Source organism: Mus caroli, unplaced genomic scaffold (assembly GCF_978045245.1).
Source record: "Mus caroli unplaced genomic scaffold, Mus_caroli_1 scaffold_34, whole genome shotgun sequence".
Classification (NCBI taxonomy): Eukaryota; Metazoa; Chordata; class Mammalia; order Rodentia; family Muridae; genus Mus; species Mus caroli.
In genome coordinates, this window is record NW_028227289.1 from 1,730,898 (window position 1) to 1,743,041 (window position 12,144).

Here is a 12,144-nt window from a genome sequence, read left to right on the forward strand (position 1 = left end):
GTGATAAAAAAAACTGCATGGTACTGGTATAGTGACAGACAAATAGACCAATGGAATAGAATTGAAGACCCAGAAATGAACCCACACACCTATGGTCACTTGATCTTCGACAAGGGAGCTAAAAACATCCAGTGGAAGAAAGACAGCATTTTCAACAAATGGTGCTGGCACAACTGGTTGTTAACATGTAGAAGAATGCGAATCGATCCATTCCTATCTCCTTGTACTAAGGTCAAGTCTAAGTGGATCAAGGAACTTCACATAAAACCAGAGACACTGAAACTTATAGAGGAGAAAGTGGGGAAAAGCCTTGAAGATATGGGCACAGGGGAAAAATTCCGGAATAGAACAGTAATGGCTTGTGCTGTAAGATTGAGAATTGACAAGTGGGACCTCATGAAACTACAAAGCTTCTGCAAGGCTAAACACACCATCAATAAGACAAAAAAACCACCAACAGATTGGGAAAGGATCTTCACCTATCCTAAATCAGATAAGGGACTAATATTCAATATATATAAAGAACTGAAGAAGGTGGACTCCAGAAAGTCAAATAACCCCATTAAAAAATGGGGCTCAGAACTGAACAAAGAATTCTCACCTGAGGAATACCGAATGGCAGAGAAACACCTGAAAAAATGTTCAACATCCTTAATCATCAGGGAAATGCAACTCAAAACAACCCTGAGATTCCACGTCACACCAGTCAGAATGGCTAAGATCAAAAATTCAGGTGACAGCAGATGCTGGCGAGGATGTGGAGAAAGAGGAACACTCCTCCATTGTTGGTGGGATTGCAAGCTTGTACAACCACTCTGGAAATCAGTCTGGCGGTTCCTCAGAAAATTGGACATAGTACTACCGGAGGATCCAGCAATACCTCTCCTTGGCATATATACAGAAGATGTCCCAACCGGTAAAAAGGACACATGCTCCACTATGTTCATAGCAGCCCTATTTATAATAGCCAGAAGCTGGAAAGAACCCAGATGTCCCTCAACAGAGGAATGGATACAGAAATTATGGTACATTTACACAATGGAGTACTACTCAGCTATTAAAAAGAATGAATTTATGAAATTCCTAGCCAAATGGATGGACCTGGAGGGCATCATCTTGAGTGAGGTAACACAATCACAAAGGAACTCACACAATATGTATTCACTGATAAGTGGATATTAGCCCAAAACTTAGGATACCCAAGATATAAGATACAATTTGCTAAACGAATGAAACTCAAGACGAATGAAGACCAAAGTGTGGACACTGTGCCCCTTCTTAGAATTGGGAACAAAACACCCATGGAAGGAGTTACAGAGACAAAGTTTGGAGCTGTGATGAAAGGATGGACCATCTAGAGACTGCCGTATCCAGGGATCCATCCCATAATCAGCTTCTAAACGCTGACACCATTGCATACACTAGCAAGATTTTGCTGAAAGGACCCAAATATAGCTGTCTCTTGTGAGACGATGCCGGGGCCTAGCAAACACAGGAGTGGATGTTCACAGTCAGCTATTGGATGTATCACAGGGCTCCCAATGGAGAAGCTAGAGAAAGTACCCAAGGAGCTAAAGGGATCTGCAACCCTATTGTTGGAACAACATGATGTACTAACCAGAACCCCGGAGCTCTTGTCTCTAGCTGCATATGTATCGAAAGATGGCCTAGTCGGCCATCAATGGAAAGAGAGGCCCATTGGACTTGCAAACTTTATATGCCCCAATATAGGGGAATGCCAGGGCCAAAAGAATGGGAATGGGTGGGTAGGGAAGTGGGGGGCGCTATGGGGGACTTTTGGGATAGCATTGGAAATGTAATTGAGGAAAATATGTAATAAAAATATTAAAAATCAAAAAAAAAAAAGAAAAAACTAAGGGACTTTAGGTTTTTTATGCTAAAAGTTGTATTTGCATTTTAGGTGTAAAGGTAATTAAAGATTTTTGTTGCCATCTTAATATAGTGATTTTTATTTTTACTTTATTTTTTTTCAATAGGCTGGAAAACATGAAGCTATTGTGAAGAATGTTCATGATTTATTAGCAAAATTGGCTTGGAATTTTTCTCCTGAACAACTTGATCATCTCTTTGATTGCTTTAAGGTAAAAGTCCAAGTAATGATGTATTATCACTATTCAGTTCATTATTTAATAGCCTGGCTTTAAAAAACTAGCTAATATATTAATCATAATTTTCTCTTAAACTCAGAACTTAGAATTGTTTTTGTTTATGTAATAATTTACATCATACTTGAGCCAATTTAACCATTTTTACTATACCTAGTTCTTAAATGTATTGCTTTTTGGAAATTTTTATTTTGATATAGGATTGAATAACCTATATAAATATAAAGAAGGCTTGGATAGGAGGAGAAAATACCAAGATGCACATAAAGGCATATAAAAAATGTTCTTTTTTTTACATAGTCCAAGAGTCTATAATAGTGTATCCACTTTGGTGTTGATGGAACTATTTTAAATATTGTGGCATACTATTATTCTTTTTCTCTGTAATGTTTGGTTGGAGAATTTAGGAGTCAAAAGTTAAAATCCTGTAACAGTAATAATGTGCTTATATGCTACTTAACATTGGCTTTAGCAGTATAAGATTGCCTTTAAAATGATTATATTTTTGGTTGAACTTTTCATAGTCACTGACTATGGTATAAAATATTTGTTTGATTTTCAATTAATATGTGAATAATTATGTTTAATACCCTAGTTGCTGTTTTGCTGGCTTACCCTGGAGAAATTAATGGGAATATTCGTTATGAAACATACTTAACATTTTAGTAGAAGTAATTGCTAACTTAAATTAAATATCTATGAATTGTAAAGGATATAGTGGAAGATACCTTCATCTTAGTAGCAAAACTTAATGTATTTGAACCACTTTATACGAAGTTGAATCTCTAATGTAGAAAAGGCCCTGAGTTTTCCTTAAAAGATTAAACTGTTTCATATTGTGTAAAAAAAGTATTGGTAGTTATTCTAGCAATTGGCTCATGTTTTGAACTGAATTCTGTTCTTTGAAGTGGTGTATTTTGATCAGTACTCCTATTGAGACACTATATTTTAATTATTTAATTACAAAAACTTGAAACTTTTTAAATCAGTGGTAATTTTTCTTTGCTTTTATATATTTATCTTTTTGTGGCATTAGAGTCATCCATCCTCTGTACCTTGCCCTCCTAGTTTATAAATATTTTCAAAATACAGGTATTAATTCTTTCTCAGATCTAGATGTCTAAGTGAGTTTACCTGGCTTTTTGCAAGTATTTGCACCACTCTTGACATCTCTTTGCTATTGAAAAATCTGCTCAGGTTGTCTTGCTTTCATTGCTGGCCACATGCATCTAAGAATTTGTTGATTGGCTCTGTATTTTTCTATTTTTTTAAAATATAGGCTTTCACAGAGTTTCCTTATTATCTTCTAGATTACATTAAGTTTTTATTCCTCCTGGTTACTTTTGGCTGAAAGTTTACTAATCTTAGTTTTTCTGAAGGAACCAGCTCTTCCCATCAGTGGTCTTCTTCTTTATGGCAGTCATTTATAGCTGCTGTGTTTTAAATTTTTACTTTTTCAAGATTTTGACTTTATCTAGTTTTTATTTCTGTAAAACCTTAAGGTTAGCCATGAAATTAATTTCAATTTTTACATATGAGCCTGTCTTTACATTTTGTGTAAGGATCAAGTATGCTCATTTCATTTTCATATTACTCTATGAAATTTTTTAGCTTAACTGTTTCAGTGACTCTCTTGATCATTTGAAAAATACTGCTAAATGTCTACATGTTTCTGCAATTTCTCATATTGATATAGTTTATGATCATTATTTTAGGATAATTGTGTGAAAATAGGCTGCTGATTCATACAATTTTGTTTTCCTGATTATTATAAATATTATTTGTTTTCCCCTATTCATATTTACAGATCCGTAATAAAGAATTTCTTCTTTATTATTTTCTTTTGTAATTGAATTATTCTTCTATTGCAGTTCTGAACTGATGGTCACAAATTGTTACCTCATGCTTTTCTCTAATATTTTTCTCTACCAATATTAAAAGATGGCCTAGTGATACAAAGTGTCCTTGGCAGTTATTTATTTTCAGGTCTTGTAATATATTTTCCCATGCCTTTTTATAGCTTTAATGGTTCTGTTGAGCTATTTTGTTATCCTGATTGTTTTGCCTTTATGATATCTTAATACCTTTTTCCTTGCTGTTTTTTTAAATTATTTTTGACTTTGTGTTGAGAGTATGTGTGGTGTGTGTGTGTGTGTGTGTGTGTGTGTGTGTGTGTGTGTGTGTGTGTGTGTGTGTGTGTGTGTGTGTGTGTGTGTGTGTGTGTGTGTGTGTGTGTGTGTGTGTGAATGAATGAACAAACATGTCATGTATACATACAGAGATCAGTGTGTGTGTGTGTGTGTGTGTGTGTGAATGAACAAACATGTCATGTATACATACAGAGATCAAACTATAGCTTGACAGAATTGTTTCTTTCTTTGTACCATGCCAGTCTCAAAGAGCAAACTCAGGCATAATGGCAAGAAACTTAACTCACCTAGTATAATTGCTACCCCATCTCATAATGCCTTTAGTTACAATGTGGTTTTATATTGTTTTGCTTTTGCATTCTTGGAATTTAAACGTTGATTTGTTGTGTTTCTTAAAATATATTTTGAACTGTAAATGCAATACAGTGTAATACTTTGAATGAATTTCAATGAAAACATATTTCTACCCCTTGGGTTTGTATCTGAACTCCTTTTTGTTATTTCTTTCTTTATGATATCTTAATACCTTTGATCTCTATAACATGTAACAGCATTTTTGAAAGTTGTAGTCATGTTTATTTCTTCCTTTCTATTGATGCTTGAATTGTTTCACTTTACTCTGTGTGTGTGTGTGTGTGTGTGTGTGTGTGTGTGTGTGTGTGTGTGTGTGTGTGTGTGTGTACACAGCATAGCCAACTTTTTAAAATTATTTTATTTACATTCCAGACATTGCCCCCCTCCCACTGTTCATCATCCTGTTCCCCCTCTGAGAGGGTGTTCCCCCAGCCCTGATCCCCTTCCCTGGGGCCTCAAGTCTCTACAGGATTAATAGCATCCTCTCCACTGAGGACAGTCAAGACAGTCCTCTATGTATGTGCCAGGGACCTCAGACTACCCTATGTATGTTCCCTGGTTAGTGGCTCAGGCTCTGAGAACTCCTTGAGGTTGAGTTAGTTGAGACTTCTGGTCTTCCCATCCCCTTCAGCTCTTTCAATCCTCCTCCTAATTTCTCCATAGGAACCCCTACCTCAGGCTAGTGGATGGGTATAAGCATCAGCATCTGCCTCAGTCAGCTACTGGTAGGGCCTCTCAGAGGGCAGCCATGCTATGCCATGCTCATGTCTGCAAGCACATCAAAGCACCAGTAAAGGCATAAGTGTCAAACCTTGATGTCCACCCCATTCTCTATGACATGGCTCCCAAGTTGGGCCATTGACTGGAGCACCTTTCCTCCAGTCTCTTCTCCATTTTGTCAGTGCAATTCTTTTAGATAGGAACAATTCTGGGTCACAAATTTTGACAGTGGGTTGGTAAACCCATTCCTCCACTTGGAGCCCTGTCTATCTACTGAAGGTGGACTCTTTAGTTAATTCTCCCCACATTTGGGCATTTTGGCTAATGTCACCCCATAGAGTCCTGCTAGCCTCTCACATCCTAGGTTTCTGGGATTTCTAGAGGGTCCTCCCTGACCCCTGACCCTCACTGCTATATATTCCTTTCATTCTCCTAACCCTCTGAGCTTCTCTCCCCTCCCCCATTGATACCTGACCCAACTCCACTTTTCCCTCTGTCCTCTTTCCCACCCAGGTACCTCCCTCCCTCTGCCTTCTGTGATTATTTTGTTCTCCCTTTTAAGTGAGATTGAAACATCCTCACTTGGTCCTTAGTTCTTTTTAAACTTCTTACAGTCTGTGGTTTTGTATCCTGGGTATTTGGTACATTTTTGCTAATATCCACTATCACTGAGTAGACACCATGCATGTTCTTTGGGGTCTGAGTTAACCTTGCTCAGGATGATATTTTGTAGTTCCATCCATTTGCCTGCAAAATTTATGATGTCCTCATTTTTTAATAGCTGAATAATATTCTGTTGTGTAAATTAACCACATGTTCTGTATCCATTTTTTGGTTGAGGAACATCTGGGTTGTTTCCATCTGGTTGTTTACAAATAAGGCTTCTATGAACAGTGGAGCACATGTCCTTTGGGAATGATGGAGCATCTTTAGGGTTTATGCCCAGGAGTGGTATAGCTAAGTCTTCAAGTAGAACTATTTCCAATTTCTGAAGAACCTCCAGATAGATTTCCAGAGAGGTTGTACCAGTTTGCAGTTCCACCAACAATGTAAGAGTATCCCTCTTTCTCACATCGGTGCCAGTATGTGCCACCAGCCAAGTTTTGGGGTTTGTTTTGTTTTATTTTTGCAACCTTTTATTTTAATTTCTTGACTTTTATTTATTAGAAATTTACTTTATTTACATTTCAAATGCTATCCCGAAAGTTCCTTATATCCTGTCCCTGCCCTGCGACCCATACCAACCCACTCCCACTTCTTGGCCCTGGCGTTCCCCTGTACTAGGGCATATAAAGTTTGCAATACCAAGGGACCTTTCTTCCCAATGATGGTCAACTAGGCCATCTTCATCTACATGTGCAGCTAGAGACACAAGCTCTGGGGGTACTGGTTAGTTCATATTGTTGTTCTACCTGTAGGGTTGCAGGCCTTTTCAGCTCCTTGGATACTTTCTCTAGCTCCTCCACTGGGGTCCCTGTGTTCCATCCAGGAGATACTGTGAGCATCCACTTCTGTATTTGCCAGGCACTGACCTAGCCTCACCAGAGACAGCTATATCAGGTCCTTTCAGCAAATTCTTGCTGGCATATGTGATAGTGTCTGGGTTTGCTGGCAGATTATGAGATGGATCCCTGGGTGGGGTAGTCTCTGGATGGTCCATTCTTTTGTTTTGGCTCCAATCTTTGTCTCTGTAACTCCTTCCATTGGTGTTTTATTCCCTATTCTAAGGAGAAATGAAGTATCCACACTTTGGCCTTCATTCTTCTTGATTTTCTTGTGTTTTGCAAATCGTATCTTGGGTATTCTGTTTCTGAGCTAACAACCACTTATCAGTGAGTGCATATCAAGTGACTTCTTGAACTTTGGGTTACCTCAGTCAGGATGATGCCCTCCAGGTCCATCCATATGCCTAGGAATTTCATAAATTCATTCTTTTAAAGAGCTGAGTAGTACTCCATTGCGTAAACGTACCACATTTTCTGTATCCATTCCTCTGTTGAGGGACATCTGGGCTCTTTACAGCTTCTGGCTATTATAAATAAGGCTGCTATGAACATAGTGGAGCATGTGTCCTTCTTACCAGTTGGAAAATCTTGTGGAAATATGCCCAGGAGAGGTATTGCAGGATCCTCTATGCCCAAATTTCTGAGGAACCACCAGACTGATTTCCAGAGTGGTTGTACAAGCTTGCAATCCCACCAACAATGGAGGAGTATTTCTCTTTCTCCACATCACCGCCAGCATCATGAACTGGTATTGGATTTTGTCAAATGCTTTCTCATGTGATTTTTTTTTATTAGGTATTTTCCTCATTTACATTTCCAATTCCATCCCAAAAGTCCCCCATACTCTCCACCCAACTCCCCTACCGACCCACTCCCACTTTTTGGCCCTGACGTTCCCCTGTACTGGGGCATATAAAGTTTGCATGTCCAATGGGCCTCTTTTTCCAGTGATGGCCGACTAGGCCATCTTTCGATACATATGCAGCTAGAGTCAAGAGCTCCGGGTTACTGGTTAGTTCATAATGATGTTCCACCTATAGGGTTGCAGATCCCGTTAGCTCCTTGGGTACTTTCTCTAGCTCCCCCATTGGGGGCACTGTGATCCATGCAATAGCTGACTGTGAGCATCCACTTCTGTGTTTGCTAGGCCCCGGCATAGTCTCACAAGAGACAGCTATATCAGGGTCCTTTCAGCAAAATCTTGCTAGTGTATGCAATGGTGTCAGCATTTGGAGGCTGATTATGGGATGGATCCCTGGATATGGCAGTCTCTAGATGGTCCATCCTTTCATCTCAGCTCCAAACTTTGTCTCTGTAACTCCTTCCATGGGTGTTTTGTTCCCAATTCTAAGAAGGGGCAAAGTGTCCCCACTTTGGTCTTCGTTCTTCTTCAGTTTCATGTGTTTTGCAAATTGTAACTTATATCTTGGGTATTCTAAGTTTCTGGGCTAACATCCAATTATCAGTGAGTACATATCATTTGAATTCTTTTGTGATTGGGTTACCTCACTCAGGATAATGCCCTCCAGGTCCAACCATTTGCCTAGGAATTTCATAAATTCATTATTTTTAATAGCTGAGTAGTCCTCCATTGTGTAAATGTACCACATTTTTTATATCCATTCCTCTATTGAGGGGCATCTGGGTTCTATCCAGCTTCTGGCTATTATAAATAAGACAGCTATGAACATAGTGGAGCATGTGTCATTCTGACCAGTTGGAACATCTTCTGGATATATATATGCCTAGGAGAGGTGTTGCGGGATCCTCCGGTAATACCATGTCCAATTTTCTGAGGAACCGCCAGACTGATTTCCAGAGTGGTTGTACAAGCTTGCAATCCCACCAACAATGGAGGAGTGTTCCTCTTTCTCCACATCCTCGCCAGCATCTGCTGTCACCTGAATTTTTGATCTTAGCCATTCTGACTGGTGTGAGATGGAATCTCAGGGTTGATTTGATTTGCATTTCCCTGATGATTAAGGATGTTGAACATTTTTTCAGGTGCTTCTCTGCTATTCAGTATTCCTCAGGTGAGAATTCTTTGTTTAGCTCTGAGCCCCATTATTTTAATGGGGTTATTTGATTTTCTGGAGTCCACCTTCTTGAGTTCTTTATATATGTTGGATATTAGTCCTCTATCTGATTTAGGATATGTAAAGATCCTTTCCCAATCTGTTGGTGACCTTTTTGTCTCATTGACGGTGTCTTTTGCCTTGCAGAAGCTTTGCAGTTTCATGAGGTCCCATTTGTCAATTCTCGATCTTACAGCACAAGGCATTGCTGTTCTATTCAGGAATTTTCCCCCTGTGCCAATATCTTCGAGGCTTTTCCCCACTTTCTCCTCTGTAAGTTTTAGTGTCTCTGGTTTTATGTGGAGCTCCTTGATCCACTAAGATTTGACCTTAGTACAAGGAGATAGGAATGGATCGATTTGCATTCTTCTACATGATAACCACCAGTTGTGCCAGCACCTTTGGTGAAAATGCTGTCTTTTTTACACTGGATGGTTTTAGCTCCCTTGTCCAAGATCAGGCGACCATAGGTGTGTGGGTTCTTTTCTGGGTCGTCAAATCTATTCCATTGGTCTACTTTTCTCTCATTTTACCAGTACCATGCAGTTGTTATCACAATTGCTCTATAGTACAGCTTTAGGTCAGGCATGGTGATTCCACCAGAGGTTCTTTTATCCTTGAGAAGAGTTTTTGCTATCCTAGGTTTTTTGTTATTCCAGATGAATTTGCAGATTGCCCTTTCTAATTTGTTGAAGAATTGAGTTGGAATTTTGATGGGGATTGCATTGAATCTGTAGATTGCTTTTGGCAAGATAGCCATTTTTACTATATTGATCCTGCCAATCCATTAGCATGGGCGATCTTTCCATCTTTTGAGATCTTCTTTAATTTCTTTCTTCAGAGACTTGAAGTTCTTATCATACAGATCTTTCACTTCCTTAGTTAGAGTAATGGCAAGATATTTTATATTATTTGTGACTATTGAGAACGGTGTTGTTTCCCTATTCCATTGATCTACCTATCTGTCCGTGTACCAGTACCATGCTGTTTTTAATCACAATTGCTCTGTAGTACAGCTTTAGGTCAGGCATGGTGATTCCACCAGAGGTTCTTTTATTGTTGAGAATAGTTTTTGCTATCCCACGTTGCCACAGACCCTCTGGGTCCCTGTGTCTGCATGGGCGGGTCTCTCAGGCAGGTGGGCAAAGCGTCGGAATTGCCAAACAGATACACACAGGAGAGGTGTTGAATCTGAATGTATGTCAAGTCGAGCATGGGACTTTTTTATATCATAGAAACTACCAGGGATTGCAAGTCACATCAGGCAAGGTACATTGAAGTTTTCCAGATACAAGAGAATGATTGCGAAAGGAATTTCAGGAACCAAACAAATGTTTACAATAGAGATTAGCAGCCCTGCTTAGGATCAGCCTAGTGACAGGCAAGGATTTCACACTTTAGTGTTAATAGCACCAGGGGGGTTTTACTCTTGGCAGGCCTCAAGAATAATGTAGTGTCATGGACCCCTAAATTCCTAGGTCTTGCTAATTCTTATCTGGAGAATCCCCATTTGTCAGGAGAGTACACCAGCTTGCTTTAGGTATGGAATGTAGCCTGTACTAAAGATTTCTATCTCAGTGATATTCCCAGGCTCTTTCTGCAGACCAATTGAGCTACTGGCTTTGTCCATTGTAATGCTTAATTAATTACTGAATAGGTTAAACTTCTTGCTGCTTTCTGGGATCTTGGAACACTGGGTTTAGCTATGTCAGAATTCAATCTTAAAAGGCACTTATAATATGGTAATTACTAATAAAGAGCACGTGGATCCATACAGTAGACTAAGTCGGGAATGGAAAATTAATTTATGGGTTAGAGAGGACGCTAGAGTCCAGGAGGGAGTTCCCGGGAAACTTTTCCTCATGAGCAGCTTTTAGGCATCCCTGCCTGACAGGCTGACTCGACCGGAGTGCCGTGGCACTAGGTTTTTGTTATTTCAGATGAATTTGCAAATTGCTCTTTCTAACTCTGTGAAGAATTGAGTTGGAATTTTGATGGGGATTGCATCTAATCTGTAGATTGCTTTTGGTTGGATAGCCATTTTTACTTATATTAATCCTGCCAATCCAGGAGCATAGATCTTCAATTTCTTTCTTCAGAGACTTGAAGTTCTTATTATACAGATCTTTCACTTCCTTAGTTGGAGTCACACAAGATATTTTATATTAGTTGTGACTATTTCTAAAAGTATTGTTTCCCTAATTTCTTTCTCAGCCTGTTTATTCTTTGTGTAGAGAATTTGTTTGAGCTAATTTTATATCCAGCTACTTCACTGAAGTTTTTTTGTCAGGTTTAGGAGTTCTCTGGTGGAATTTTTGTGGTCACTAAAGTATACTATCATATATCTGCAAATAGTGATATTTTGACTTCTCTTTCCAATTTGTATTCCTTTGATCTCCTTTTTTTGTCTGATTGCTTTGACTAGGACTTCAAGTACTATATTGAATAGGTAGGTAGAGAGTGAGTAGACTTGTCTAGTGCCTGATTTTAGTGGAATTGCTTCAAGTTTCTCTCCATTTAGTTTGATATTGGCTACTGGTTTGTTGTATATTGTCTTTATTATATTGAGGTATGAGCCTTTAATTCCTGATCTTTCCAAGGGGATATGGGACTGTTTAGATCATTAATCTAATCCTGATTTAACTTTGGTACTCGTTATCCATCTAGAAAATTGTCCATTTCATCCAGGTTTTCCAGTTGTGTTGAGTATTGGCTTTTGTAGTTGAATCCAATGATTTTTTTGGATTTTCTCAGATTCTGTTGTTTTGTCTCCCTTTTCACTTCTTATTTTGTTAATTATGATACTGTCTCTGTGTCCTCTAGTTAGTCTGGCTAAGAGTGTATGTATTTTGTTGTTTTTCTCAAAGAATCAGGTCCTGATTTGATTGATTCTTCTTATAGTTCTTTTTGTTTTTATTTGGTTGATTTCAGGCCTAAGTTTAATTATTTCCTGCTGTTTACTCCTCTTGGGTGAATTTGCTTCCTTTTTTCTAGAGCTTTTAGGTGTGCTATCAAGCTGCTAGTGTATGCTCTCTCCAGTTTCTTTTTTTTTTTTAAAGATTTATTTATTTATTTATTTATTATATATAAGTACACTGTAGCTGTCTTCAGACACTCCAGAAGAGGGCGCCAGATCTCGTTGTGGATGGTTGTGAGCCACCATGTGGTTGCTGGGATTTGAACTCTGGACCTTCGGAAGAGCAGTCAGGTGCTC

At 38.8% G+C, this 12,144-nt stretch overlaps 1 protein-coding gene across 4 annotated transcripts in view; it reads left to right on the forward strand.

Annotated features, from left to right (window-relative positions):
• LOC146999830 (ubiquitin carboxyl-terminal hydrolase 9Y) overlaps window positions 1-12,144 on the forward strand; it is a 173,674-nt gene that overhangs the window by 54,536 nt on the left and 106,994 nt on the right. For all 4 annotated transcript variants that reach the window (XM_085834416.1, XM_085834414.1, XM_085834415.1 and 1 more), the window contains one exon: window positions 1,998-2,102. In XM_085834416.1, the coding sequence (XP_085690542.1) occupies window positions 1,998-2,102 (105 nt within the window). The remainder of the gene's footprint in view (window positions 1-1,997; window positions 2,103-12,144) is intronic.